The 27,851-nt window shown below is 35.5% G+C and overlaps 1 protein-coding gene across 1 annotated transcript in view; it reads left to right on the top strand.

Moving 5' to 3' along the window:
• RPGRIP1L (RPGRIP1 like) overlaps window positions 1-26,319 on the top strand; it is an 81,731-nt gene extending 55,412 nt beyond the window's left edge. The window contains exons 20-25 of the mRNA XM_072422752.1: window positions 1,532-1,694; window positions 2,976-3,067; window positions 19,342-19,528; window positions 20,522-20,606; window positions 23,603-23,736; window positions 25,597-26,319. Coding sequence (XP_072278853.1) covers window positions 1,532-1,694; window positions 2,976-3,067; window positions 19,342-19,528; window positions 20,522-20,606; window positions 23,603-23,736; window positions 25,597-25,688 — 753 coding nt within the window. The 3' untranslated portion in view covers window positions 25,689-26,319. The remainder of the gene's footprint in view (window positions 1-1,531; window positions 1,695-2,975; window positions 3,068-19,341; window positions 19,529-20,521; window positions 20,607-23,602; window positions 23,737-25,596) is intronic.
• Window positions 26,320-27,851: the final 1,532 nt, after the last annotated feature.

Genomic DNA, 27,851 nt, shown 5'->3' with positions numbered 1-27,851 from the left:
TCGTCTACAGAATACCCAAGATTGTTCAAGAATCACATATTGCTGAATATCTCATGGTAGTGACTCTTCCTTTAAGAAAGGGCTTAAATTGATGTTTCAGGGAAAGGAAGTTGTTACTGTCTTTTTAGCTAACCCATTTTTATTTCTGAGGACCCTTTCTTGTGTTTAATTGTTGGTTACCCAGGTTTAGCTGGTTCTTTAGAGAGTATCCTGGTTTTATTCAAAGTTTGTTTGAAGTGTATAAAGGGTGTAGAGCAATGTGCACATAATTATTTGAAAATTTTAATGTTTGCATATTCCTTTTAGTGCCTCCTGCATATGATTTCCACACATTATAAAGACATAACTAAACTCATTTTATATCTAAAAGATCAGAGATGTCCATTGTAGTGTACGTATAGTCACCGGTTTGTGTTTTAGAAGTTAGAACATGTAAGATGAGAGCTTTAGGTAAATCTTTATTTATACCAGAAAACTTTTAAAATGTGTAGAAGAATTTAAAATACTTCTTTTATCAGACTTCTATCAGAACTAAATCCTTATTCTTGCTCTATTTCTTTGACGGTCTTTATGAGTCTTTGAATGATCTGGTACCTGGAGGGCAAAGAACCATGCATAGGCATATACGAGAAATAATATCTTGCTAACCTCTTAGAAACAGAACCTTGACTATTGTACATAATGTACACAATTTAAAATAAGAATCATTCTGTTTTTTTCTGACAGGATATTAGGGAAAATTGAAGTAGAATAGTTATTGCGGGGAAAAAAAACAAATGTTGAATGTGGCTGACTTAAATCATATAGTTTATAATGGTGCTTTACTGGGAGGCTTGATATTGACAAAATGCATCAATGTCATAACCTTTTTAAACAATAGAGTTTACAGGAAAATGTTCATATTAGTTTTCTAAATGTGACAAACCTCAAACACCCAGAACTATTTAGTAATACCATCTTGCTGCAAACATTTTATTTTACCAACACAAATAATCTAAATTGTAGGTAAACCTCTCCATGACAATTACCTTATTTTCCTTTTAAGCAATTAAGTTATCTCACTTGCCCCTAATTTTATTACTTTTGTGTTAACATAGTTTTTTGGGTTTTTTTAAATGTTGGTTCCAGCTTTTCCTTTAAGCATTTTCGTTTGGCATTCCTATTGTAAATGTAATAGATCCATATGGAGATATTGTAAATTCCATACTGCAAGTCATTTGTACCGATAGCAACTTCCCTGAATCTGCCCACTCGATCCACTCTAAAATTCAAAAGTTATAGATCAGCAGCTCTAAGTTTTACTGGTCTGAGAGCGCTAAAATCATAATTCGTGATCACACTTATGGAGTGTAGTAGTATTTTAACACCATAGAGGAACACCATTCATTCACCTTTTATTTTCTTGTTTGCATGGGAAAAAAGTCATTTTTTTTTAACCAGGGTCCATGGATGCTTTTCAAATTTTGAAAGTCTTTTGTATTTTTCAGTGCTGGAAATTTAGGAATAATATTATATGCTCTTTTTTCAAAAGGAACATAGTAAACCTGCAGAAGTGGAACCTTCAAAGAAAGCACTGAAGAACTTTGCAACTAGCAATGAAGAAAGCTCTCAACTTTCAGACGGCCAGTATGAAGCCCAAAGCAATGACACATCAGGAGATGAAACTGAAGTATCTGAAGATTTGGAGGCAGAAGGTATTAAACACATTCAACTAATTCTATATTCAATTTTAATAATTTATTTGAACTAAATATAGCAATCTGTGGCAGTGACTAACCAAAACAGGTACACAACGAGGAAGTGCCTACAAGGTAACAAGATGCATTTTAATGTTCTAACCTTTAAGGATAAAGGGATTTTATAAGAGCTAAAAAAACATGCAGCACACATCCACTATACATGCGCATTTCTCTGTTCTATCCTTTTAAAAACTTTTAGAATCTTGTTAAACCCTATTCAGCCCTAATTCCCTCTTGTGGAATAACACCACTTACTTTTTTTGTGGGTTACTCCTATAAAGTAGTTTTTGCGTTTTAATGAACACTTGTTGCATTATCACAATATTTGTCAGTTCCTGCGGCGCTTCTTGCTGAATTGTCCTGCAGCAGCAAACCCCTGTCTGCCTTGTCGAGCTGCCAAGCGCAACTCTCTGCCTCTGCCTGAGTTAGCATGTATCACTTTCTGGTCTCACATGTCTGTGGGCAGTCTTGCTTCACCTAACACGGCCCAGGGAGGAGGAGCTCTTTAAAGAGACTATTTTAGCCTCAGCAGTAATGGTGGCTGGTTCTGTGACTTTGCACCAGTCACCTTGCTACCCTGCGTTGTGTTTTATCGCTCTTACTGATCTTACCTGTGCCTGGACCCCGACCACACTTGTCTGCCACCTGCCATGACCTGGAATTGATTACATTTGTCTGCTGCCTGACCTGATCTGACCTGTGCCTGTATCCTAACCACACTTGTCTGTTTCCTGCCCTGACCTTTGCTTGGACTCGAACTGCATTCACTTGCTGTCTCCACACCAAGGCTGCTCAAACTTTCCTCCTCCGACCTAGTGACATCCAGCAGCAAAGAACCCGGTGGCCTCCAGGATATGGGCCCATCACCCCTTGCGGGTGCCCTGGCAAAGACTTGGTGTTACTTAGACTTTAAACTTTGGGTGATCCCACACTTCTTGCCTGTGGAGATCCTGACAATCATTATGTCTTAAACAGTGTGTTTAACGGGCTAAATAGATTGCTTATGTCTATGGCATTGTAAATTCTCAGGCTTGCCAAATTTGGACAGTTGATGAGGAAGAGAATGTACAATTGTGAAAACCTGGTCCATATGCTTTTATTCCACCGTTCCCATCCTAAATAAAAGCTGAACCTGCTTCCTGGATATTATTGTAATTTGTTAGCTAGTAGAGTTATTTCAAAGTTTATTTTCAGTATTTTTATACATATTCCATTATTTAATTGCTGTTTTGCTAGATCATGATGGGAAACAAACAACTGATGGAAATGAATCTACAGCAACTGACAGTGATGACTGCATCATCCCTGAAGCTAAAGAGGTGAAACCTGTAAGTACAATGTTTGCATAATAGTGCATGGTTAGTGGAGTTTCTTGGCTCTCGGTATAGTGGTATGTAGTTTGTAGAGCATAATTATACATTTATACCCATGTCATTTTATACTTCTTTGATTTCCTCTCTCCATATAAACTAGTCATAAACATCTCCCTAACAAAACCACTGTGTTCCTGTATAAAATATATAGTTCAGGAAAATATCTGTCCAATAATGATATATATGTACTTATAATTACTTAATCTTCAGTTTATCAATACTGTTACACACTGATTTGTATTTGAGTGTTACTATGTAGTATGTAAAATTTCTGATAACAGTACATTGCTATTATTACTTTTAAACTCTATGTTAGTATATGTCATTTTTGCTTTTAAAGTTTAACAATTTCTTTGTACATTTTTAGGTTTTAGATTTGTGTTAGGTAGGTTTTAGTTGAGCTAAGAAGCTGTTGCTGGACATGAGCCCAGCACTATGAAAAACGCAAGGAAGTGGTATGAATGTTGCAACACCATCTCTTGTAATTCTGATCAAGATCAAGTGTTTGTTCATGTGCTTGGCATAGTTTTGTAGCCAGTTACTCTTCAGACTGCAGCTTAGGGGGTTAAGGTACCCATTCTGGTCTACAAATTTAGGCAATAATGTTGCAAAGAGGCAGCAGTTCAATCCTTCATCTAGCTCTTTTATATAAGGTAATCTTTACTTTTTTGTTAATCCCACACTTGGGCAGTGTTGTGTAAGCCCTTTAGTAACAATAATCATACAACATTTAAAAAAGTGTATTGGTCTCCTTTCTAATGAGTATTGGGTTTGGCCTGATAGAAGGGGAAATATGGGGTTTTGTCACTTATGTATATATTTAAAAAAAAAAATAATTTAAATAGAGTGTTTTTACATTTTAGTTATGTCTCCTACTAAGACATGTGTTGTTTATTCCTACTCTGCTGATAGTTGAGATTGTATGATGTAATTCTACCAATTAGCACACATTCCAGATTGGAACTGCTGATGGTTTTACATTTGGTTACTTTCAGTACTTATCCGTCACAGCTGAGTTTGTCAACTCAGTATTAGCCTATTGCTACATCTATTACACCATGGAGTAACAGGTCACATGGCTTTTGTTTAAGAAACCAGTAAATATTGTGGCCTAAAAAGGTCTAAGAGTGTGTAAAACGCAACATGATATGGTGTAAATAAAATTCTCGTAGCTACTATTTATAGTAATATTGATTTCTTCCTGTTAGATTTTTTTTTCATTCTAATCTTATACTTTTCACCGTCATTTTGAGGTCAGAGATCTAAGTAAATAATGTGCAGTTCTTTGTGGTTTTCTTATTCATTGGGTGTTTTCACTCTATGGTATAAATAAACCTCAAGAAAATGTCACAAGCAATAAGTTCCTTGTCTAAATTGAGAACCAACTAGCTTCTAGGTATAAGTAAATACTTGTGTACCGTATATGCTACCTGGTACTATAAGCTACCATTTGGTAAAATCTTAGATTGCTTTTTTGTAAAGCTTTATTTTCTGTACTATAATAACTTATATTAGTAACTTTTTTATATTTAGAATCGAAGTTTGTTATGTATAAAGATCCTTTGTACTTTTTTTAGTATTTGTTTATCTGTTCGTATATAGTAGTAAATGGGACGTTCACCAAACATTTACAAGTGATTAATCGATCCCTGTAATGTAAAATGCATGCACCAGGAAGATTCTCTTGCAGTGTCCCTTCTTTGTAAATATGTCCCTGTGTAAGACAACTGGAACTGTTTTCTACAAATTTTAGTATGTAGCTAATTTTAAATAAAAGGTTAGCTAGGATTGGTCTGAAAACAAGCTCCACTAACCCTGTACGTTGTACAAAAATATGTAAGGGTATAGGTATTTTTCAGATACAGATATATGTAGAATCCGGTGGATTTAATTATCAGACTATGTGTAAAGAAAAAAAATCAAAAATATTTGGAATAGTTCAGTTAATTTATGTCAGCTTGACATATTCACCACAAATGTATGGATCTGTGGAAAATGACAGATGGGACAAAAAATACCAGAGAAGTAAATAATTCTTGGCATTTAAAAGCATAAAAAACTAGTAATTTTTTTTTTTTTATTATGGTGATCAATTGTTCACATTTTGTAGAATGTCAGACATAAGTTAAAGCTGAACTAAAGTGAAAATAAAAAAGTCACACTTATGGTGCTGGACCTTCCTTCTCCTGATCCAGTTCTGGGTCATCCTAGAATTTCTGTTTGTCTTCTTCTCCCGTATTCTTGGTACATCACCCGATACCCGATATAGCCCTGTGAAGGGGAAAAAAAAAGAGAACCTATCTCACTGCCCATGCTTGAGATCGTCATCTCTTTCCCCTTAGTGGGAAAAAATGCCCTTTCTGCGCATGCCCGATGTTGTAGCAGTAATGATAAACATCACAAAATATTATATTATTACATCATTCATAATAGTTTTGCTACCCATAGTTACTCTGTCTTACTGTCTGAGAATACACTCAGATTTTTTTTTCATGTTTAATTTGTGTAAACAGGCTACCAGATGGCATCATCTCTCACAAGCTCTCATAGCACCACATGAACTGCTATAGCTATAGTAATCACATGAATCTGTGTGTTATTTTAGCTTGTCTTTAGATAAGTATTTATTTCTGTTTAAGGTATATATGGTATATCATGCTTGAGTATTATATCAAACAAAATCGTAAAAGTGTATAATCACCAACCATCATGTCTTACTTGGCAGCCCTGTGTTTGGTCAGATAGAGCAGTGTTTCCCAACCTTTCTTAGTCGCGGCACATATTTTACAATTAGAAAAATCCCACGGAACACCACCAAAAAGTCAGACACGTAAATTAGCTACCTGCTGCCATCTAGTGGAAGAGTTTTTTTTGGTTCTGCCTATCACTATACATCGCTGGTATAGACAAATGAAGACAAATTTTTTGCAGTAAATAAATCATTTTGGGACCAATTAACTGAAATTGGATAATTTCCCACGGTACACCCGAAGATCTCTCAAGGCACACTAGTGTGCCGCGGAACAGCGGTTGAAAAACACTGAGATAGAGGACCAGTAGTTCTAAAGTTTCCCTGGATTTGCTCTAAATGTCTATATGTATTTGTTGTTGCTGTAAATATTATTAAATCCCAGTTTAATAATGTAATGCAAGGTGACAGATTTCTATTGCTAGTTGGGGTATACTGGTAGTCCCCAGGTTACATATGAGATAGGGACTGTAGGTTTGCTCTTAGGTTGATTTTGTAAGTAAAGGTGCGTACACACTTCCAATTTTTATCGTTCAAAATGAATGACGAACGAACGACGAACGGTCGATTGGGCAAAAATCGTTCGTAAAAAAAGTAACCAACGACGCCGACGAACGAGGAAAGTCGTTGGAAACGAACGACCGGACCGGCGGATCGGATCGGACGACGATCGTTGACCATTGTTCGTGTGTACGATCGTTCGTTGATCGTCCATGGTCTGAGCATGCGTAATGAACGAACGTTCGTTCACTTCCTGTCGTGCACATAGTTCCTCTATCGCTCAAACGATCGTATCTATTGTGTGTACAATATCTACGAACGATCGTGTCGTTATCTGTATGTACAGGATGGGTGCTATACGATCGTTCGTAGATATCGTGCAGGATCGTTCGTCGTTCGTTTTCCAACGATAATAATTGGAAGTGTGTACGTAGCTTAAATCGGAACAGGTACATTATATGTATAAATGCAATAAAGACAGATGTTTGTCTCAACCTATTATCTAGCAGCATGGTGTCGGTTACTGTAAACAAATCCTCACTGTGAGTTAATCACAAACAAAGGAAAAAAAAAAAATTATGGAGCCTAACCATTAATTAACTTCTGGAGCAAGCTGTGCTTTGATATGCAAAAAGAAACAACTGCAGAGTTTGTCTTGGTCATTAAAGAGTTACAAGATGTTGCAGAAAGAGCTCACCCCCCTAGGATCACCCACAACCTCAGCTGTGTTTAGCAAAAGAATTCTTCTTCTTCAAGTCATGCAAATCCCCCAGCCCCACCCCGCCCTATCCAGCCTCCTTCTTGCACAGAGCGGGAGGCCCCGTTCGTATCTAGAAGGCGTCCGCATGTCAGATGTCCTTAACCTGGGGTCTACTTGTATAGGTTTCAAGAAGGGTGATATATATTCTGAGTGGTGATATAAAACTTGCTGGAAAGCCTTGGTTACATTTTATTTTACCTTATACTGGCCTTAGTTAATGGTCTTTTTCTTGCTTTAGGTGTGTTTTGCTTTGCTAAAAAATCTTTATAAATGCAAAACCCATTTGAAGTTGATTATGTGCAGGTCAGAAGTAGGTCAAATGTATTTGTAAATAATTCTAGAGCCCACAGTCCACTAGCAACGTCCCTTAATATTAGACCCCTAGATGTATAATAGATCTAGCAGTATTTTAGCAGCAACCCTTGTTGGTGAGTACTTGACTGACTACTAGAAACCTGGTACTCTCCAGTACACTTACATTTAAAGTATTGCAAAATCTATCTATAATTAGAGAACCACAGTTGCCGTTTTTAACCAAACATTTTTGAAGAACTAAGTCCTGTCTGTTATAAAACTAAACACTGTTTAAAAACAGCTCTTCAGAACATGTACAAATAATATGAAAGTAACATCCGATAAAACCTCAAATGAAAAGTTGTCTCTAAAATTATTTCCTGCTGAGAAAAATGTTATAATTAAACATCTCTTTCTTGTGACTGTCACATTAAGGTTAGTGACACTGAGCCAGTAGGAGTACATTGCATGCTGCTTAGATGAGTCTCTATCATAGAATTACTGTGAGGTATATGGAGCATAGAAAGGTTTCCCAGGATAATGAGTACTCACCCTTTTTCTCCCATATCCTAAAAACCTTGGAGGCATAATAATTACAAGACAGAACAGGGGAGTAGCTGCTGGGTCCTCTGCATTAGACAAAGACTTATGAATGTTTCATAAATTGAATACTTATGAATGAATGCATAATCTGCTGATTAAAAGAAGTGTAGTAACTGGAAATATTGTATACTCCCAGGTGTCTGCTGTTAGACTTTGTAAGTTCCTTCTCTGATCATAAAATTATAATCTCTTTAGTTATGATTACAGATGATTTTATGTAAACTAAATAATAATCCTGATCAAAAAACAAAATAATATATATATATATATATATATATATATATATATAAATATTTGGACAAAGAATTTGTCTGTTCTGGATTTTAAATTTTGATTCTGTACTGGAACTAAAGCCTTTTTTAACACAATCACTTCATTTCAGGGGCTCAAAAGTAATTGGACAATTTTAAAATCTGAAAATAAAATGTTATGTTCTAATACTTGTTTTTTTGTGGAAGTTTCTGTCCGAAGTTTAGTCTTCAATAAGTAAAATGCATGCTCAATTGGGTTCAGATCAGGTGACTGACTTGGCCATTCGGGAATATTCCACTTCTTTGCTTTAATAAACTCCTGGGTTGCTTTGGCTGTATGTTTTGGGTCATTGTCCATCTGTATTATGAAACGCCTCCCAATCAATGTGACTGTATTTAGCTGGATTTGAGCGGACCGTATGTTTTTGAACACCTCAGAATTCATTCGGCTGCTTCTGTCCTGTGTCACATCATGGATAAACACTAGTGTCCCAGTGCCACTAGCAGCCATGCATGCCCAAGCCATCACACTGCCTCCGCCATGTTTTACAAATGATGTGATATGCTTTGGATTATGAGCTGTTCCACGCCTCTCCATACTTTTTTTCTTGCCATCATTCTGGTAAAGGTTGATTTTAGTTTCATCAGTTCAAAGACTGTTTTTCCAGAACTGTGCTGGCTTTTTTTAGATGTTTTTTTTCTAGCCTTTCTATTCCTGAGGCTTATAAGTGGCTTACACCTTGCAGTGCACCCTCTGTATTTACTTTCATGCAGTCTTCTCTTTATGGTAGACTTGGATATCGATAGGCCTACTTCCTGGAGAGTGTTGTTCACTTGGTTGGCTGTTGTGAAGGGGTTCCTCTTCACCATGGAAATGATTCTGAAATCGTCTTCTCGTGAACGTCCAGGTCTTTTGGCGTTGCTGAGTTCACCATTGCTTTGTTTCTTTCTTATGAAGTACCAAACTGTAGATTTTGCCACTCCTAATATTGTAGCAATTTTTCGGATGGGTTTTTTCTGTTTTTGCAGCTTAAGAATGGCTTGTTTTACCTGCATGGAGAGCTCCTTTCACAGCAAAATCCTCCACATACAAGCACCCCCCTCAAATCAACTCCAGGCCTTTTATCTGCTTAATTGATAATGATATAATGAACGAATTGCCCACACCAGCCCATGAAATAGCCTTTGAGTCAATTGTTCGATTACTTTTGAGCCTCTGAAATGAAGTGATTGTGTAGAAAAAAGTCTTTAGTTCCTCACATTTTTATGCAATATTTTTGTTCAACCCACTGAATTAAAGCTGAAAGTCTGCAGTTCAACTGCATCTGGAGTTGTTTCATCTAAAATTAATTGTGGTAATGTACAGAACCAAAAGTAGAAAAAGGTTGTTTCTGTCCAAATATTTTTGGACCGAACTGTAAAAAAAACTCCAAATAAAACATTAAATGTAGTAATAAATATTTTTATGCAACTGTTTACACTTTTAGTTTAGGGTTTGTAGGATGGATTTACATTTCTGAAATGTACTGACAGATAGCAGAAACAGGCAGCTTTTTTGCACCTATATATTACTTTTTACATTACTCCAAAAAAAATGTTATGTAATAGTGGTTCTGTTCAAATTTACTCATTGCAAGTATACATTCATCTGTTGAGGATTAGCTTTTAGCCCTCAGTACAGAGAATTCTTTAGTTCAACAAAATGCCAACTGTGCAAACCAATGAAGGGGAAATAATTGGGGAGCTATTTCAGGTTGATTCTATATAGACAACGTGAGCATGCTAGATTTAAACCAGTAGGCACAATTCCGAACAAAACTTTTGTCGGAAATTACCCACTTGTGGACCAACAGTGTACTGTGTATGCCCCAAAAACTTCACCTAAACCCCTCTGGCTGGACATACGCCAAATGCCCTGCTCCTCCTTTTCCCCTCGTCCCTTGCCTGGTGACACCAAGATGGCAAATAAGATTACCTTAGAACTTTGAAGTATGAAATGAGGTTGCAGGTGAATAATAAACATGAAAATGGTATAATAGTGGTTCACCTAGTATGCTGTTGTGAATTGAACGGGTTGCAGACCTGCAGCCAATATATGAAAGTAATGCAGTCCTATAAACAAACAGTGCTGACCTAACAGTTCAGTTAGGTACACTTGTCACAGATCTGTGAAAATCAGCAGAGATTAGCTTTTTTATTGTTATTATTATTGTTAAACAGGATTTATATAGCGCCAACATATTACGCAGTTCTGTACATTACCACGTATAAAACGATCATCATATCCAGAGAAATAGGCAGCTGAAATTTAAGTAAATTCTGACTATCTCAGTAAAAAGTCAAGCCAATAGCCAGCAGAGCATTTTAGTTATGATGATTTAGTTATGATATGATGAAAAACCTCAGCATTCCAAGATGTTCTTTAGGATATGGTGGGAGGGGCCAATCTATTTACTGTGTTAGAAAAAAGTGATATAGCAAAAAAAAAAAAAGAGGGGGGGTAAAATAGGGGTAACACTCTCTGTTCTGATTTAAGGAAATCTGTTTCAAAAATACAGGCCACATTGTCTTATTTTGAAAAAAGAAAAAATAGTAACAGTTAAACATGGTTTTAAAAAGTGCGTTTTGTTTTATTTAATGGTGAATTTGTTTGCAATAATCTAATATTTATCCGCAAACACGTGCAACATATTAGTTTGTGGTTTTCTCTTGTTTTTTTTCAATAGAAAACTGTTTTTTGTACAAACTAGTTTTAGACTACGGTATGGTGATAAAATGGTAAAATCCTTTCAGACCAAAGATTCCTTAGGGCACAATGTACAGTTTCTGTATGTGATACTGTCATTTAAATTATATTTTAGCTTGTCGTGGCTAGTTAGGAGTTCAGTGTCTTTATCGTACTGAACTCTCCTGTCTTCTTTTAATAGCTTTTCGGTTTGCTTTTTTATAATTTTGTGGTAGTGATAATTCTTATTTTGGAGAACAGAATAATCCTTGTCAAAATGTTTCTGTCTTTATTATAAGACAGACTTTTCTAATTGTATCATCCATGATCACTGCTAATCTATCATGAGAGGAGGATCCTAAAGTAGAAAATTCCACTCAGATCTTCGCTTCTTTAAACACTTGACAAATTAATTTGGAAAGGGACATCAGGGTCCCAGTTTAGTTTGTCAGGTTGATTTAAAACCATTTTGTTCATAAAATACTCCTGTACTTCTGCCTTGCCATAACAAGCCATCTCAGCATCATTAAATTTTGAAATAGTTCAACTATTTTAAATATTTATGAGTCTTTTAAAATACTGTAGAGGAAAAATTCATCAAGATAAAGCAGCGTTTTTCCCTCTAATTATACTAGATATATGTAACTCTCTGAATAATGACATTTATCTGACGCATGGGAGTTTAGGGGAATGCATTGTACTCTTCACTGCAGTTCATTGGTTATGTGAGTGTATTTCATTTGCTTCTTGTGTAGTGAGGAATTAGAATTTCATTGTATCATTGATCAAAACCGTATGTAAAAATGTAGTTTAGGCTTTTAAATGTAACTTAGAATACAGCAACCTTTTTCAGAATAACAGTTTTCTCTATAATGCAAAGTGGATTCTTTGTTGTGTTCTACTCTTTTGAGTGCTTAAGTTTCCAACATTTAAAGCTACCAAGTTTTTTAAAGACACGAGAAGCCATGACAGTATTCAATAAACAGTATTCAGCATTTCCAGTCATTTGGCTCTACAAGAACAATTTTTTTTTTAGTTATCCGAGCCAAATGGGGATCTTAAATGATGGTGATTCCTTTTATGAAATTCCTTTTATGGATAAAATTAAATATGCTGAGCCAAATTCACAAAGCTAACACTTTGGAAAAATGATCCTCATTTGTCCGTCATTTATACCAGACCTAGCTCTCTTATCATGCTTGAGGTATTATGTCACCTGTCATAAAAAATTGTACTTTGTATTTATTTTTAAAAAAATATATATATTTTCATTGCTGAAAATAAAGATCCTTATCATTGTGTAAAGCTTCAAGAGTGAGTGCAAACTATAGTGTGTGTGATAGTAGTGCCCCTAAAAGTCAGACAGCCGTAAAGCCTTACCAGTAAAAATTGTAAATCCCATCTAATCATAGAATATATCACCTGATAAATTGCTGAATGTGTCGATAAGAAAGCCAAAAAATAATGTTGGAATCACTTCCCTGTGAGCTGGTAGACTGTATTATTTCCACTGCCAAGCCCCATCCATGATATTCAGCCATGTTTGTCTCTAAAAAGCAGAGTTTAACAAAATCATGCTGCTGATGGCTGTCCCACCAATAAAAGTTACATGGAAAGAACGTGTTGTTTGATACCTCCTAGAACTGCACCCTCAATGCAACAACCTTATGGCCATATAATTAGACTGTTTGAAGTTTTAGATCTGCTGAAAAGATATTTATACAATTAATTTGGTATTTCCACACATTTTCCACTTGCCTATAATCTGTGTTTTAAAGTAGTGTTCAGGTTTAAGTGCATAACCTTTCTCTATAAATAAAAAAAAAACTTTGGAAGAGCAAACTGAGTACCACAGTTCATGGATCAACCGTTCTGCAGACAGAAAAGACAAGTTAAATTGAAAAATGTAAAACTCTAAAGTGTATTTAACCAAAAAAAAAAAAAAAATTGTATATATAAAGCAGCTTACCAGTCCTTAAAGCAGACCTAAACTCAAAATTTTTACTTTGAGTAAAATTTTTACTTTAAATATTTTTTGTTGAATTTAGCACCTCCCTTCCCACCTTGGCGATCCAGACATATTGGGAATGCAAAGCCTCCCTGGATACCTACGATCTCTCTGATCGAGCATTTCTTGAAGTAAAACTTAAGTTCATTGTTAAGGCATCCTGGTTTTCACCTTTTTAAAATACAATATAATTTACGTTGGCTCCTAGCTGCTCCTTCTGCACATATCCGAGATCAAGAGCTCTTTCATTAATGGAAAAAATATTGCTGATCTCATGGATGCGCAGTGAGATGAGCAATCTTTTTTTCCCCCATCTTTGTCACCCATTCTCGTGCCTGTGCAGTGAGAGATGGGTCGACACAGAAATAACTCCGAAGTAGAGAGAAGATGATGTTGGCACAGAGGAAGCATTGGGCTGAAGACTGATACTGGAACAATGTGGCACCTAAGGAAGAAAGCTCCCGATGAATAGACTTATCTGCGGGATTAAAGGTAAATGTGTTTTTTTTTGTTTTGAGTTTAGTTCCGCTTTATATTTGGTGGCTGCAAAAGATGCAAAAGTTTTTTGCCAATGCAGTAAATAGCACACTTATTGGCACTTTCTGTATACATTTAGTTCTATAATGTATGTAGTAAAATGTTATTGAAGCAGTAATCAAGTGTAAAACATATCTGTCTTTGTTTTCATTACACATTACTGCAACGTAAGATTGCTGTCTTTTCAACTCACAGGAAGTTACAAAGACACTGCATTTCTGGCATATGTTCTTAGTCTGATAAAAAAAAAAAAATGGAGCCAACAAGTCTTAGGACTAGTTGCTGCAAAATACCACCTTTTTCTTTTAGGGTTTAGATATGGTTTAACATATTATTGTAATTTCAAACATCCTTTTCTGTATTTTGTAAATCTGCAGCTCTTAATAAAAAAAAACTGTGATCCTTACTTGAAGGGTCTATGTTCAGTCATTTCCTATTATCTGGACACAAATTTCTGTTGTCATCTCCCAACTAGCCATTTCTACACACATTTCACAAAACTGTCACAATGGGGTTTAGAAGACTAAATGTGATTCAACTAGAGTTTAAATCACTATTAAAACAAACCTTTTTCATATTATTTTGTCAGTTCTAACATGCAAAATTCTATTAGAATATTTTTGAGATATATCAAATTTTTCAACTATAATAACTTAAAATGTTGCATATTGAATTGAGGTATAGAAACCCCTTATCTGGCTATTTATCTATTTGTGCATTGACTCTCTTGACTATTGCATCTCCCCTTGTTAAGATCTTCTATATTCAACCTTTCTATACATTAAATCATTCATTCTCTGAGCTTTTGGGATAGGTACAAGTATGGATTTTATTTGATCTTTGTTAACTTTAATAACATAGAAGTCTTTTTTTTTTTTTTTTTTTTTTTTTTTTATACAACAAGTTTTCCCAGAACTTTTCCCCAAGAGAACATTTCCGGTTACTCCAATCTGTCTAAACACTGGCTGAGAACGCTCCCAGTTGGAATAACCTCCCTCCTTTGCTAGTGCATATAATTTTTGATCCACTAATGACCCATGAGGATTCTTATTTATCTCTTTCAACTTTCTCATTTCAGAAATGTTACTTACTAAGGTTCTATTAAATATATGCAAACTTGTAAATTAGCCCTAGGCTCCCCCTCCTTCATCCAACTGCTAGAACAAAATTTTTTGAGTTGTTGCCAAAACATCACAAAAATGCTAACGATAAAGCAATATTGATAAAAGTTTTGACAATGTGTATTTTAATTCTTAAAGGGTCCAAAGGATCTTCTCTAAGATTTCTGTACTTGAGAGCTAAATAAGGGCACACATGTCTGTATGCTGAGAAATTGTGCAAAAAGGGTAGTTAACACTGTCTTCCACACTTCCCTCATAGATAACCATAGTCACGATTAGGCATTTGCTAGAATTTTATTATTCAGATAATAGCTGTGTAAGTCTACTGAAATATTTATATTTGGTCTGTTATGTAGATATATTTTCTGTTGTGCCCAATTTAGCTTGAGTTGGCGTTTTACTGCATATTTAGATTCTGGATCCGTATTCTGTATTTCATATATAGGTATGATTTACCCAAATACAAAGTGGATGATTGCTTCCATCTTGCATATTGAATTGCTTATTTTGTGGAAATCATGGCCAATGTAATGCAAACAATTGGTAAAGCACCAGTGTTGCCCAAAGGCTCCCTGCACTTGATCTTTTCTCCTGGACTCATTTACCATATCATTTATTAGAGGAGCAGGCTTTTGTTTTCTGACCCCTTGATGAGTGGCACTGGTGGAACAATTGTCAGAAACAACTGTTTAGCACAGTTTTCAGTTTTCGCTCGTCACTTTATAGTAGCACCATGAGTTGTTTAATTTTCCATATGTATCTTCTGTTTTGTCAACTTTTTTAAAACCTTTCTTCTCACCTCTCCATTTATGTAATAAAAGCTATGTGAATAGGTTATGCTTTAGAAATTCCTTTAAAAAACTTTCAAACAAAATCATCCATGGAGAAAGTACAAAATTCAAATCAACCACTTGAAAACAGAATAGTGGATGTTAGGAACTATTTAGTGCAAAAAAATCATTAACGCAGAATTGAAGCCACGTAATTCACCTATCCGTGTTCCATCACAGTGCACCGCCATCTTCCTTCTCTTCTTCCTCCCAGAGAGGATTTTTCAGCCATATCGATTGTCCTGCTGGGATGATGTACCTTCCATGCAGGCTCCCAGACGTTTGTCACCAGCACATGCAAGGTAAACCAGGATTGCTAGGTTTCCCTGGCAGCCAAAGCTGATGCTTCTCATGCTCAGCCCAGCTTCATTGCCAGAAACCAGGAGCAATCAGGTAGTTAAGACAGATTATTGCAGATAGGACATCACCTGTCCCTTTCTGCAATAATGATCCCTCTGATTGAGCATTTGTTGAAGTGAAACTTTAGTTCATTTTAGGGATCCTGGTTTTTACCTTTTTAAAATACAAAATAATCTGCTTAAAAGAAGATCTCAGAGGGATTACAGACTGCAATGTATTTAAAAATTTTGACACTCTTCAATTCACAGAGATGCTTTAGAAATTGAAGAGATTCAGAATTGTTTCTACTCTTGGTTACAAAAATCACTTTATAGGCATACTGTGCGCAGGTAGCAAAGGACCCTAAGGAACACCTAAAGATCAGCAGGCTTTTATTGCACTTTAATCTTCTGTTAAATTGTTTAATAAATAAGCTATATCCTTATTTAATTCAAAGATAACCCACAGCTGGAAAGCTTTTAGTTACCAACCAAGTCAAGAGTAGGGAACCTATGTCTTCCCTTTATGTGTTCATTAGTGTTGGTCGAATAGCTCAGTATTCGATTCGGCAGCTATTCGCTCGAATATAGCAAAAAAATTCGGGTGGTCGAATGTCAAAGCCGAACACCATTAAAGTCAATTAGAGGAAAAATTCGGGTTTTTTTCAGCACTGTGTAGAGCTTCTACAGCCTCCAAACAGATGTAAAAAGATACATTATAAAAGGAGTATCTCCATTCAACCTCTATTGCCCTCGTATTGCCTGCGGTTACAGCTAATTGAAGGCACCTGCTTTCAATTAGCTGTGACCGCAAAGTTCCCACGGTCCAGGAATTCCACAATGACATTATGATTCATAATGTCATTGTCAAAAAAAAAAAACGAACAAGTTTAAAATAAAAATAAAAAACATACGAAATAAATAATTTAAGAAAAAATATTTTTTTTTGCTATCGAATCCCGTGTTTTTCGGGTCAGGTCTACCGAATTCAAACATCAACACTAGTGTTCATAACAACCAAAAAAAAAGTACTAAGTGCAATAAGTACCCAGTATTAAAAAAAATAACAATTTTTAGATAATTCATTAAATGGCCATTTTCCAAATATATACGATATATATACATATATATATATACATATAATACACACACACATTAAAATAAGGTGATTGAAAAGCAAGCCTATGGAAATAAATAATACACCCTAATTTGCTTAAAACATATATTTAATATATAATATATAAACTTGTGAATATGAGCTGCAGGCGGCTAAAACGAGAAACCCACGCATACTTTCATCAGCCTGTTTTTAAATTTGAATATGAAAAGCGCATTGCAGTCAGAGTGTCACCTTAATGGCATTTGGCAGTCATTTGATTTATTAGGTTTTAGAGTAATAAAATAATAAAAAAAAGAAAACCTCTTAAATATTTCATCAAACTATGCTAATCGAGGTAATATTGCCAGCTGAAGGCTTGTACCTGTATGCATAACGACAGAAAAATGTGGTTGCCCTAGTAAAATTTCCATGAACCTAGTGAATAATGAAAGAACCTTATTGAAATATTCAGATTTAGGGGGTTTAGGTAACGCATGTTAGGGTACAAGATGAAAGGAAATGTCTCATTTATAGGAGAAGAGAAGCCTGCACACATCAAATATTCAGTCAGCTTGACAGCTGTGGAAATTGTCGTTTTAAATGGGTACTCTCTCTTAGTCCTTATAATGAAAACACTTCCAAATATTCTTCTATTGTAATAGCCTAAATATGCAGGCTGTCGTAAGGCTGGATGTGTCTGAGCCATGTCATTTTTGTTAGGAGATGTTAATTTCATAAAATTTCAACTTACATTCAATTAAATATTGTTTTGAACAGAAAATATTGTACATATATCATTTTAGGACTGTTTATGTGCTAATGCTAATCATCCCTAATCCTTTTAAAATATAAGTGACACCTAAAGGCAGACTAAAACGACAACCCATATCTGCATGAAAAAGTGTTATAGAAAAGTTTACCTATATTTATGACATTTTCACTGACTGCCATGCTCAGGTAGGGCTGACAGGGATGGTGCAGAGATACCGGTACTACCTACAACCATGGATAGGTCAGTTAGTGATTTAGTTTACAACATCAGATTTGTATTACTTTGTAATGTTTCTAATAAAGGGCTTTTGAAGGATGGACACACATGCAAAGGAGTTCATTGGAACCTTGGCCCCAAACTTCTAATATGGACAGATTCTGAGTGAAGCATAAGCATTGATTAGCTTAGCAGCCTTAGGGGCTTCTGCCACCAGCCTTCAGCTGTGCTGGATATACAGTATATATAGGAAACTCTGCTAGAAGTAAAGAACAAAAGGTTTGCTTTAAAAGTTTTGCAAATAAGAAAACTAATGTAGTCACCATATCTAAGGGATGATAAACTGTGATATACAACATTTCCGTTTTGGGGTTTAGATGTGCTGAATTCAGTATAGTCTGATCATTTTTTCTGGATGTGAAAGAACTGTACAATTCGTGTACGAAACTCGAAATACAGGAGTTAATTTAATTTTCTTCTTATTGCTAATAGCGAATAGCTAGTTCAAATCTGCAAATATCTGCTGGGAGTCACACAGGTTGCAGTGCTCTATGGTCTGCAGTGTTAAACCAAAGGTTACCATTTGCACGTAGACGTTCATATTGTGTTTTTTTTTTTTTTAGAACCCAGAGCCCAGTCCTAGAGCACTTACAGTAGAATGAATTCTGAGAATAAAAAAATTAGGTCTACAATTTATATCTGCAAGTCATTTGATCTGTCCCCATCTCAGCAACCGCACACAAGGGCTGGCAGAAGGTTTGCACTGCTGTCATACATCTGTGCTGGCATTTACTGGCAGACAGTAAATAGGACTTAATTGTTTTGTTATTTTTTATGTTTACTCTGTTAAACATAAACATAGAATGATAAACTAACTCTAGTAAAAGGACCTCCATTAAAAGTAGTTTTTTCATTAAAGAAATTAAATAGTTGTGTTGTGGTTGAACCAAGCTGCTCGAAAAAAAAATTGTATTTGTAGTGTAAGGCATGCCAGAACTGAGTTAACTGAAACTCTGACTTCTGTGAGTTGTTACTTGTTTGAGTATGTTGGTTTGTTACACATAATCTTGTATGTGTGCACTTCTTTGAGAAACCTTTTTTCCAGCATGTTTTTCAACTGGGGTTGTATAAAAGTCTTGGATTCCTAAATTGAATAAATAAATGCCAACAGCAACCAATTAGTACTTTCGTATGTTTTTTTTTTTTTTTTTTTGTAGAAAAGTTAGATCAGGAATTGTACAAACAGTGGCCCCTGTTTATATTTTGATTCCAATGTCCATATTGAGCAAAATTTTCTTGGGATAATGGTTTCAATAAATGTTCCTACCTCGTTTTTTTTCAATATGAAATTAAAGTTACCTATTGTTCTGGAAAGTGCTTATAAATATATTTTCTTATGTGTTTTTTTTTCTTTTCTATGGTTAGCTGTCAGAGAAGATGTGCATTGAAATTATGTCTTTGGGTCTGGACATTAATTCAGAAGTGGCACAAAATGAAACCATAAAGAAACTGTTTATAGAGTACAAACTTGGCAACCTTCCAGCTGAGGAAACCCCAATGTCTCTACCGAAACCCAGAAATGGGCAGATAATCCACTACAACTACAGCAACGGTAAGGTGTCAAGGTTTATTGTGACCTCCCTAACGAGATAAATTAGAATAGGAAGCTGATGGTACATTTAAAATATATGAAGTATTTTAAAAAGTAAATTCATTTTTCTCCACAAAGACTACATCATGGAATATTTCAAGAAAAACACCACTAAATGTTGCCTAACTTAAACTGATTTTATTATTGTATCTACATTAATGCCTACATTTATTTTTATGAATTATTTAATGTATTTTGAGTTAGGATTTATGTATAATATTAAAAAGAGAGTTCAGTATGCAAACTTCAGCCCCAAATACAGAAAATTTTGGAATAATGGCCTATATCAATTCAATTTTGTGTCACCCCATTGATGTCCATAGGGAACTCCACATGATGTTATGTTTTTACTCCTCCCTAGTCTATCAAGTTTTGTAAAACCTAAGTCTAGCACATTTTTAAACCTTGAGCATTTGGGCCTGATTTATTAAAGCTCTCCAAGGCTGCCGAAGGTGCTCTTTCAACAGTGAGGCTGGGTGATCCAGCAAACCTGAAATGGACCTGGTCCAGGATTGAAAAAATATACTAACAAATAGCAAATGACTTAGGAAGTCCATTCCAGATTTTCTGGATCACCCAGCTTCACTGATGAAAGTGTATCTTGTCCAGTCTTGAAGAGCTTTAATAAATCAGGACCATTATCTTTAGCTGTCTGGGATCCTTCCGGGGATAGTTTCCCATGCAATGCCAAGACAAGAAATTGTGGGCCCATTGTTACCAAGGCAGAAAGGTATGCACAGTATTTAAAACCCATTTCCAGTCTCATGACATTTTTTTTCTGTAAAGTTTGGGAGATCACATTCTAATTTGACAGGAGGTGAAGGGAAATCTTCCTAATATTTTGCTGCTCTCTCTACAAATAAATCAAAGATTTTGGCTTGAATTATACTGTAATACGGTCACATGTTATATAATGTATGCTCTTCACCAACACTTTTTCTTGCATCATTGCAGTGATACATTTGGATAAAGTAAACAACCAATCAAGACGAGAGTCCATAAGGGCTCTGTTGGAGGATCCAGACCCCAACAGTGCAAGGTACTCTGAATGAACCCATCTAGCAAACATAGTTTTTAAGATGTAGGGGACCAATGAGCTCTCTTCAAAGTAGCAATACACAATAAAGGCTTGTTAAGAACTGCGGCAAAAAAGTGGCCTTACTGCTCCTAGATGCCTACTATGCACAGCTAGGCATCCAATATTGTTTTCAGACAAGAAGGCCTGTTTTTAGCAGTCGTTTGCAACTGCCTGTACAGAAGTTTTACGCTTTTTTAAAACCTAGTTAAGAAAAAACAAAATATTAGGCACTAGGCATAAAAAACGCCTGTACAAGCCTTTTTAGGCATTTTTAAACACTTCTAATGCAAGTCTATGGAGACGGCAAAGGTGCAAACCACCCCAGACCCTGTTTTGAGCATCTGCATGAAAACTGTCACAACCTGTGGCCTATAAAATGAAGGATAATAAACAGACCTATTTGGTCCTCTGTTAACTGTTTTTGCATGCATTTTTGTGCTTTAAAACTGCCCAAAACACTTCATAAAAGACCTCAGGTTTGCTTCAGAGAATAGATATTGCTTCATTCCTGGTTTTGTAGCAGAGCTGAAATTTAAAACAAAAAATAGCACTGGAGCATTTTTTACCAGGTACTCTTTTTGGTGCTATCTTCACATAACTTTTACTGTTATTCGTTTATTGTAATAGAAATTTAAACCTGAATGTATGGAACAAAGAAATTTTTATTGGAGTTTCTTAAATCTTTAATGTCATTTTGTGAACATGGATGATGTAACTCTTTTTCCTAATTTAACTGTATGATTTTTCTGTACTTAAAGAGAAACTAAACCCAAAAGTGCCTAAAACAAAAAAATCCATTTACCTTCAATCCTGCAGGGCAGTCCCATCCATCCGGAGGTCTTTTCCATCAGGTCCCACGTCGTCCCAGCATCCATCCGCGAGCTGCCATCCTTGTCTCTTCTTTCGTGTTCTTTTTCCTACGTCACCCGACCGAGGCGCAAGATCGGGTGTTGTAGGTTCGAAGAAAAAAACTTTTTTTCCCCCACGAACGAGATGCTCGGGAATGTGCAGAAGGAGCACCCAAGAGCCTCCCGGGATGCCTGACATAGATATCCTGAAAGGCTTTGCGCTCCCATTCACCTAAAAATGTAACCACAAGACAGCGATAAAACTAAATTTATGGGATTACATTAGGTTAAGAAAAACTGCATGGTGTCCTTGTTTTTAACTCCTGTCATTTTTGGTACATGGTAGAGCTGCAAATTTATTTGCCTTAAAGTGCAAAATGTTTTCCTTTACCACAATACATACAGGCAGCACCAAGGCATATGGTTCCTTATACTTAAGGGGAAAGCCTGGCTGTGTTTTTACTGAACTGTAACATTAATGAAAACGTTTTTTAGAATAGGCCATTTTTTGGAGTTTACACAAAAGAGCCAAGATCTACTTTTAATACATTTTCAATGAGGTTTATTCAGAATGTTAAAGCAGTTATCTTTACAAGCAGATCACAGTTTGATCTTTGATGCCAAGAAATATCAAAATCCACCATGCCTTGAATTCTGATGCTGAAGCCAGCCCAAAATGGAGTTTGACTGTTACACAAACCACAAATTCAAGGCATCTTATGCATTGCCCTGCAATTAAGTGTTTTAAAGGAGGAATAAAACTTGGCTGCTGAGCCTGGATGTTGAAATACAGCTTAAAGAACACATAGATCTTTCTTACTCTTAAAAGCCCTTCTTAAATTTCATAAGCTACCAAGGGTGTGTGTTTTCCACATTTTACAGAGGAAGCAGCATTTTACTGTGGTTAGTTTTGATCCAAAGTCAGGTCACAGAAGGGTTTGTGGGACACAGTCCCTATTAATCAATGTGTCAAAGAAATAAATAAATAACAGATCATAATTTTTTGTATCACGAGCTAGTAATAACCCTTTCAGCAAGGAAACCGGATAACTGCTAGTAGATAGGCAGACTGCATTTCAAGGTAATCTAAATTGTAGTAAATGTTTTCTAGATGTTCCATAAAACAAAATTTCAGAACTGGTGTTTATTTGTGTAATAATGAAATTATTAGGCAAAGTAGTAACCGTCTAAATCAGAATCAAGTTGCCATGTCCCATAGCGTGGTACTTACAGGCAATGTTTAAACAATCTAATTTTTTTTTCCTGAAATTTTTCTTACCTGTCAGTGTCTCGATTGATCTACATTATTCTCATTTTCTTCTTGATTGTATTTTTTATATGTGAATCACAGGTGAATTATATATTACTTTTATATCTATCTATTTATGAAAAATAGGGTTGTACTTTACACACATTTTGGGTTCATCCATCTGATTATATAATGAAATTATATTGACAATTTATTCACAGTTGCTGCACATTACATTATTTAGACCCAAATATGCCCTTGCTTGGCATTAAAGCGTACTTAAACTGAGAAATTTCACTTTACATAAAAGTGTAGACAACCCTTTTTTGTAGAGTAAAATAAAAAAAAAAAGGTGCAGCACTGCCCCCTAATTCTCCATTGCCTAGGCAATCGACATTTGATGGGAGCGCAGAGCCTCCCGGGATACCTACGTCACGCAGGGAGGCTCTTGGTTGCTCCTTCTGCACATGCCTGAGCATCTCATGCATGCACAGAAGAAGCCCTCTTGATAAAAGAAAATTGGGATTGGCAAGTTTTTTTCCCACCTACGTCGCCTGATTTCGCGCCTGGGTCGGGTTGACGTAGGAAGAAGAAGCAGGAAGAAAGGAGAAGATGGCGGTGCCCAGAGTGCCGGCCCAAAGACAGATGCCGGGATGACGCGGGACCCAATAGAAGCGACAGCCGGATGGATTGGACTGCCCTGCAGGATTAAAGGTAAGTGTATTTTTTTTCTTTAATTATATTCTGTGTAAGAAATGTAAAAGATGCATTCAGATTATATATTTCTTTGTTTTGTAGTTTGGTAAACTGTAATTCTTCATTTACTTTTTTTGATTGTTAATGATTATTTTTTTTGTCAGTATTAAATTTACAGTGGTTAGTGACCCACCAGAAGATGAGCAAGACCTGGAGTGCGATGATATTGGATTTAGTAGCATCAGCCTAAAAGATATCTTACAGACTGGTAAAGACGTCATCAACCAGAAAATTCAAAGTAGGTTTCTATACCTATTGTAGTATAGTACCTAAAATAATTGCTATAATTTTTTGGAATATGATAAAAAAAATTAGTGTAAACATCAAACACTTTTCAAAGAAAGCAAGTAGTGGCCTAATAGTTAACATTTTTGTTAAAGTGTGGAAGTAAGCAGTTATCCATTACAGGCAGCCTGTAATAGTGAGTGGGCCTGCAGGGGTCCCTCACACACCTCTGCTGTTATCACTATTTTTTATAGGGTAATATCAGTGTTTGTAAAAGGATTTGGTACACATAAAGTTAATTTAAATTGCTTATAGCTATTGATGAATATAATTAAATGGGAGGTTTTGTGCCTGGAGCTGAAGATTAATAAATCGCATTGAGGTGTCTACTAGAACTAAAGTCTGCATATTGCTAAAGAATTCTGCTACCAGTGGGTGAAACTGGACAATTATGACACAGCCACAAGAATGAGTTAATGCTTGGTTGGTTTTATGCATTGTAATAATAACCCTAAATGATCGACCCATCGTCTGATGGAAACATCTCTGGCGGTCTGATTTATAGGAAGATTTTTACTCCCTTCCATTGCCTCTACATGCTGAAGATGGACCAGAGTTTATTTCCTCTACTACTCCTGACATCAATTATCTTGACAGACATTTCAATTCATGATGTTGTAGTGCTCACAGATGGATCAGCAGTGAATGTACCATCCTTTCCACTTTTGTTCTGTGGCCAAAGACATAGGATGTCAGTTGTGTGGCCGTAAGCCAGTTGTTAAACAGACATTTTTTAAATTCTCAAGTAAGCCTAATCTGCTGAGTGTTTTGGGTTTAGGTCACAAGTCTGAAAATATTGCTTGTCGTTACCATGTGTTTTTTTTTTTTTTTTTTTTACACACATGGGCATCCGCTACGAGAAATGCAGACCTTAAAGTACATGGCACCTGACTTTAAAAGTGGTCTTAAAACGCAAGCTGGACAAAACTTTTCAGATATATACATGAACTGAAGTGGCAAAATTACAACCCCTTTCACATATGTAGTTCATCTGTATATACAGTTAGGTACATAAATATTTGGACAGGGACACTTTTTTCTAATTTAGGTTAATTGATTGTGTTAAATAAAGGCGTTAGTTCCTCTCATTTTTATGCAATCTAAGCTTATAAAAAATAATAAAAAAAAATAATTTATGCAAGCTAATAAAAATAAAAGCTGAAAGTCTGCAGTTCAACTGCATCTGAGTTGTTTCATTTAAAATAATTGTGGTAATGTTCAGAACCACTAGAACAATTAGAAAAAAGTTGTCTCTGTCCAAATATTTATGGACCTAACTGTAGCTGTTTGCTTGGAGTCCTACTTCAACTTGTATATGTACAACTTTAAAATTCTTGTTCCTGTGTTTCAGCATCTTCATTCATTTTTGTGAAATGGCTGATATTTTTATTTTTGGAACAATATCGCGTTTGGAAACCTAGGTTTGGTATTTGGCTTTGATATTTTATTTTTTCGTGTTTGATATGCCTTAGCTCTGTAGTAACTTACTGCACAGTGGTGAGCAGTCATTGCTTTATTAGGTGTCCTGTGCCAAAGGCAAGATGCCCTTTTAATGCTCTTCTACTCCATTGTTTTTATTATGAATGTGAACAATGTGTCAGGTGATTCATTTTGAAAGTGTTTTGTGATACAATGCAATGCACAACCAACAGCTTATATAGACAAGACACACTTAGATAGGAGGTTCAGTGTACACTATAATGTTGATTTTATGCTGTAAACTATACCAAAATATAGCATAAAAGTGTATGTGTCCTGTGAACTGTTTTTTTTTTTCTCTAACTTTATTTTTTTATTTTGTTTCCTGATCCAGTTTATGATTCTATGTCTGGAGAAAAAATAATTGGTAAGATGACCGTGACAGTTGAAGCTGCTGAGGCCCTGAGGTCATTGATGCAGGATTAATAAGCCAAGCTTATGCATGGAAAAAGAATTTAAAAACTTTGTTACTTCCTCCTGTTCCAGTTTTGATCTTTGAAACCAACAACCAGCATTTAATATGTTGATAATAAAGCAAGTTTAATAGAGAAATCCAGGCCGCATATCACATTCTCAGTCCTGCATTTTTTTTAATCACCACATTCTTTTTTGTTTTCAATCAGGTGCTAACACATATAAATATTTAAGAGTTCTAAAAGCAGCTTTGTGAACTCCATTCATGAAATGTTTGACAAGTGTTCAAAATCCAAGAATGTGCATTAACATGCAAACATTTGGAAATAGATTGCACAAAATGATACAATTGCAGTTCTTTTATCTGCTGTTAGTCACATAGGATATACATCTAATTTTAATTTTGTCACAAGCTTTTCAGTATAATACAGGGCTGGACTTTTCTGTTTGCATCAGTGTGTGGTGCTGCTTTGTCTAAATTATCAGATTGTTATAAATTATTTTTTGCATTCTTTGTTCTGTTTTTTTTTTTGTTTTGTGTTTTTACAATTACATTCTGCATTTGAATGACTTTGTTTTATAAATTCATATGTGTATGAATAAAAATGTTATAATAAATTTGTTTTTATATTATCTGTACAAAGTTTATTTTTAAGTTTTTAAAAAACACCCTCTTTACACACCAAACTCTAGGGCTCCAAAAACTACAGGTAGTCCCCGGTTTACATACGAGATAGGGACTGTAGGTTTGTTCTTAAGTTGAATTTGTATGTAGGTTGGAGCAGGTACATTATTTTAATAAAAGCAATTAGGACAGATGTTTGTCTGAACATATTATTAGGAAGTGTGATGTCAGGTATTGTAAAAAATACAAATACTGTTTGCTAAACACTAACAAAGCAAAAAAAAAACTTTATGAAGCCTAAACATTTTATTAACTTCTGGAGTAAGCTGTGCTTTGATATGCAAAAAGAAACAACAGCAGAGTTTGTCTTGGTCATTAAAGAGTTACAAGATGTTACAGCTCAGCTGTTAGGATCACCCACAACCTCAGCTGTGTTTAGCAAAAGATTTCTTCTGCAAGTCATGCAAACTGCTCCCTCCCCCCTTTAGAGTCTTCATACTGCACAGGAGTGAGCAGGGAGGCCCTGTTCATATCTAGTAGTCCTCTGTATGTCAAATGTGCTTAACTCGGGGAATACCTGTTGTTATATATGTCAAACCTAAAAAATGCTCACCGTAAAAAAAAACATTTTGGCAAAATCTGAGTAAGATTATTAAAAAAATGAGTTAGCACTTGTCTATTTAGTTGCTAGGTTCAGCCAGAGCCCAGGGTATAGTTCATAAAATACCCCCCTGAAATGCTCATTAATTTTGAGTTAAAGTACATTCTCTGCATTGCATAATCTTCAACACTATATTTGGTGCATTACATATAAACCATTTCATGTCACCAACAATAAAACACAAAACTTTATTCCACTGAATGGACAGAATTTACTGCAGTATAAAGTACTTAAAAGGTTGAATAATGTATGATAAAAAATGTATTTAGCAAGATCGCTAGAGAATGCTACATGGACAGCAACAGTGAAGCACAATAAATAATCCATGGAAGCTTGGAGTTACAATTCTTCAATTGGAGCTGACAAAATTGGCAAAATCTAATGGTAAGGCTTCCTACTATGCTAGTAGTTCGGTTCTAGATATTTAGATTCCAAACTATTATCTGTTACACCCACTGTACAGGGTAGCAACAATGTGGGCCAGGCTGAGTGTCAATAGTAAAATTAATTTAAAAAAAATTGAAACCTTATAAATAGCATTACCAAGAATTTGACTTTTTGCAGGTGCAGACTAGAATGTGTAAAGGCAGGGTTGGATGCCTGAAGTCAACTTTTCCATTGACCAAACAAGTAAACACAGTGGCACCATCATATTCTGATGTTTAAAACACATTCTTGCATGTAGTTATTTGGTATTAAAATATGATATGACAATCAGAAGAGGGAAACCAATCTGTTAGATGTGTGGGCTGTGATTGACGATATGGCTTAATCCTCACTTTCCTCACTTTTTTATGCAAGAGGTGAAATAGGTGGTTCTCAACAAGTGTATAAAAAGAGACAGACTGTAGCTGAGTTTTTGAACCAAAAGGAAATTTTCACGTAGAAA

The sequence above is a fragment of the Pyxicephalus adspersus genome, chromosome 9 (genome assembly GCF_032062135.1).
Source record: "Pyxicephalus adspersus chromosome 9, UCB_Pads_2.0, whole genome shotgun sequence".
Classification (NCBI taxonomy): domain Eukaryota; kingdom Metazoa; phylum Chordata; class Amphibia; order Anura; family Pyxicephalidae; genus Pyxicephalus; species Pyxicephalus adspersus.
Note: the sequence above shows the minus strand (reverse complement) of the source record. Positions and strands in the feature narration are given on the sequence as shown.